The sequence below is a fragment of the Humulus lupulus genome, chromosome 1 (assembly GCF_963169125.1).
Source record: "Humulus lupulus chromosome 1, drHumLupu1.1, whole genome shotgun sequence".
Lineage (NCBI taxonomy): Eukaryota > Viridiplantae > Streptophyta > Magnoliopsida > Rosales > Cannabaceae > Humulus > Humulus lupulus.
The window spans coordinates 284526278-284530329 of record NC_084793.1 but is presented as its reverse complement, the minus strand read 5'-3'; the positions used below and the strand labels follow the sequence as shown (position 1 = coordinate 284530329).

At 34.1% G+C, this 4052-nt stretch overlaps 1 protein-coding gene across 1 annotated transcript; it reads left to right on the top strand.

Moving 5' to 3' along the window:
* The first annotated feature begins 936 nt into the window (after positions 1-936).
* On the top strand, positions 937-3441 carry LOC133807898 (cyclin-D5-1). Its single transcript, XM_062245837.1, has 5 exons — positions 937-1588; positions 1690-1776; positions 1891-2182; positions 2312-2445; positions 2550-3441. The coding sequence occupies exons 1-5, from the start codon at positions 1301-1303 to the stop codon at positions 2766-2768; spliced, it is 1020 nt and encodes a 339-aa protein (XP_062101821.1). The 5' UTR covers positions 937-1300; the 3' UTR covers positions 2769-3441.
* Positions 3442-4052: the final 611 nt, after the last annotated feature.

Sequence of the window (4052 nt, the reverse complement as noted above, 5' to 3'; positions counted from 1 at the left end):
TGAAGGACACTATAACTATGTTATCACGTTTGGACCACCATCCATAGTATAGTCCAACCTAAATTGTACATATACACACATGTTGGAATACTATACAATAAACACTACTTTGCATAGAAAAAGTACTTCAAGAGTCAAGCCTCTCATAATTAAAAACAACTTGTTATAATTATACATGGCCATTTTTTATTGGTAAGACATACGAAATGAAGACAAATTTTTTTTATTAAGGATTGAAATTTGTTAATACACAAAAATGTCTCTGGTCAATTCAAGCAAAACCCATTAAAAAAGCCTTTGCCTTTTTTTAATGTGGATGCTAAAAATACATTCATACAAATCGACCTGTAAATCTAATATTAGTGAAATTAGTATCAAAACAGAGCAAGCCAATAGTATAGAATCACAAATAGAGGGACAGTTGGACACAACAATTGAGCAACAAAACAAATGCATACAATAAATGTTTTAAAAAGTATACATAACTGTCAATTTTATTTATTTTTCAATCACAATCAATGATTTACATTATTTGCCTTTCAATGTGCTAATCAGAGTATTAAACCATGATCATTAACAGGTTGAAATTTTGGTTAATTTTTTTTACATGAACAATATTGGTTCAAATGGAGAGGATTTTGTTTCTCATAAACCCCACCAACAACCCTTCCAAAAAAAATTAAAATTAAAATTGAGAAAGGAAAAAGGTTGAGCAATGTAAGTGTAGATGATTATGATGAACCTCATGACCAAAAATGAGTCCCCTCTTAATCATATGGGACAAAACTTACAATCCTACAGCTGTCCAAAGTTTTAAAGACACACCCAAAAGAATTGTACAACAGCATGTACCTAATCAGTACCCCAAAGCCCACGTATAACTATATATATATATTTATATTATAAATAATTATAAAACTAGATTTCTGCAAAAACATTTGCAAAAACAGATCATGGCCATGGAGTGTATCAAGTATCTATGTTATAGTATTGTGTATGTACAGTAATGTGTATATACTACACTATGTAATGTAACTGTTAATATTAACTTCCCCACTCACTCTATATCTCATCCGCTTATTTTGGCGGCACCAAAACCGCTACTTTCCTCCACCTCTCCTCTCACTCCCCAGATTATACTCCCTCTTTCTCTCTTTCTCTTTCTTGTTCCCCAATTGTGCTAAATCTTAGCCTTAAGGAGTCAGAGGATAGAATCAAAGCAATACCCAGATGGTGTTTTGAAGAGATTTTGGCTTTTTTTTCTCTCATTATAGATGAAAAGAGAGATTGAGGATCAAGAATGGGAGACTCTGCTGCTGAAACTTCATTGTGTTTTTCTAGCCTCTTGTGCCAAGAAGACGAGTCATGTTTAAACGAAATGGGCTATGAGGAAAGTTTCAATACTTGTATAGATATTAAGCCCTATTGTTTTGTTGCTGAAGATGAGGATGAGTATATTGAAAACTTGTTCAAGAGAGAAACTACCTATTTTGGATCCAAAGGCCTCTCAACTTCTGATGATTGTTCCACTATATGTCAAAGCTGGTTGAAATCTGCTCGCTTGGATGCTGTTGAATGGATTTTCAATGTTTGTTTCTCTACTTTACTATTGACCCTTTTGTTATTATTATTATTTCTTTTAATTTTTTTAGTGTTTTGAGATTGAAAGTTTGCATATTTGTGAATCAGACTCGAGCAGTTTTTGGGTTCCACTACAGAACTGCTTATCTCTCAGTCACTTATTTTGATCGGTTTATTTCCAAGAGATACATTGATGTAAGTTAATTATAGCTATTTTCCCATTCTTAGAGTAATGGGGTCTCAATCTTTTATTCATTTTTGGTAAATATTTGAATGTAATGGCTTTGTATTTTTTTTTTATAAAATCAGAATGGGAAGATGTGGGCTATTCGATTATTATCAGTAGCTTGTTTATCATTGGCGGCTAAGATGGAGGAATGCAATGTCCCAATACTCTCAGAATTCCCAACTTCAGATTATGACTTTGAAAGTAATGCCATTCAGAGAATGGAGCTGTTGGTTTTAAGCACCTTAGAATGGAAATTGGGATCAATAACTCCTTTTACTTATCTAAATTACTTCATTAATAAATTCTGTGGTGATTCTAGACCAAAAGAACTAGTCTCTAGTGCTGTTCATCTGATTGTGGCCATGGCAAAAGGTAAACTATGACATTAGATTACAATCCCAGACTACTAATTTTTGTTATATTTGCCACTTATAATCAATATCTCCCTCTCTCTTTTTTGGGTAAGATTCTTTGCTAATCAATCTGTTTTATCTGATTTAGAGGCTAGTTTGATTGATACTCGGTCGTCTATTATTGCTGCCGCCGCAGTATTAGCTGCTTTTGATTGCCAATTAACAAGAAAGATAATGGAGCTTAAGATGAATGTGATCTCATTCTGGCGATCAGATGACAAGGTGAGTTTATAATCATGATGTTTTCAATAAATTAAGAGAAGGGGTTGGCATAAAAATGTGTCATACTGATATATGTTTTCTTTTTCCACTCTCTGTCGGAACAGGAACTTTTGTATTCAACTTATAGTCTTGTGCAAGAAATAGAGAAAGGAGCAGTAAGGACACCAGAGTTATCAATTTCACCCAATGTTTTATCAATCCATTCAAGTTCTCATTACCTTAATGAGAATGCTTCATTCAACTCTGGGGTTGGCACTAAAAGAAGGCTTACTTTCAATGAGTCTGATCACAGTAGTCCAGAAAAGAAAGTTCACAGGACATAGGAAAATTTGTTGTTGTTCTTCTCCTTCTTCTGCCCTGGTGATATATTTGAGTTCCCTTTTTTAGACTACAGGTTTTTCTTTCCTTTTTCCTTTTCACCCTTTGAAATTGATTTTTTGTATTAGATGGAGTTATAGGTTTAATCAGGGTTTAAAAACCATGTGACATGGTATGATTTGCAATTTGATGATTGAGGTTACAATTTCCAATACCAAAACCAAAAGTTTTTTCAGCCAGTGAGTGAGAAAAGAAGATAGAGAAAAGGGAAAGTATGTAAATAAAAGAAGATAACTTTAGCCTACAGTAAGAAGTAAGAAGCTGACTGAAGTTCAAAAGAGCCATCAAGGAAGGGAGTGAAGGCCAAGAGTGAACCAGAAAGGCCATTGAAGACTGCTTGTCTATATTGAGTGCCAGCATAGTACTTTCTTTCATAATGCTACTATTGCTTACCAGCCACTTTTTTTCTTCTTCTTTCTTTCTTTTTTGATTTATTTGTTTCATCTTCATTTAAGAAGAAAAAAACATTTTATTAATGTGTACATCTCACTAGCAAACCCCTACCTTTTGATGTGGGGGGCTTGGGATGCTTCCTATGTCTTTCAAAAGGCTGAAAGCCATGAGGAATGAGGAATTGTTTTAGTTTGATTTGATGTATCTGTGTTAAATATTGGGCCATTGAATGAAAAGTATATAAAGTTGAACATGATTTTATTTGCTGGGAATGTTGGGATTTCCCCTTTTATGAGTGGGTTTTAGCTTCTTTCCCACTTTTTACTGTTTGAGGTTGCACTTTGGAAGGGGTTCATGAAACCTGGGTCTAATATTGACAAACAAAACAATGAATAAGGTTGAGGACTAACATTTACTCCATCACCAAGTGGATTTTCACACTTATGTTTCCTCCTCATCATACTACTACTAAATATCTCAAGCAACAACCTACTACTCATTGCAGTAGTGGTTATCATTGAGTCAAACCAGAGTACAACACATTAAGTTTTTTTTATATATATGAAATATTATATCAAGTGGAGGATATGTAATGTGGCATTGTTAATACACACTACTCGGTTCAAGTAGCTATTTAAGAGAGCATATCTCGGAAAAAGCTAATGCTATTCACTAGCAATTAAGATTGCTGATGCATGATGATATTTGCATCACCTCACTCAGGGAAGGGTAGTAGTAATAGTAGTAGGACCCAAATAAACTATCATAATGAATGAGAGTAGAGACCCTTGTTTTGGGGTGGTGTGGGGTTTATTGAGAAGGGCATCAGATTCATG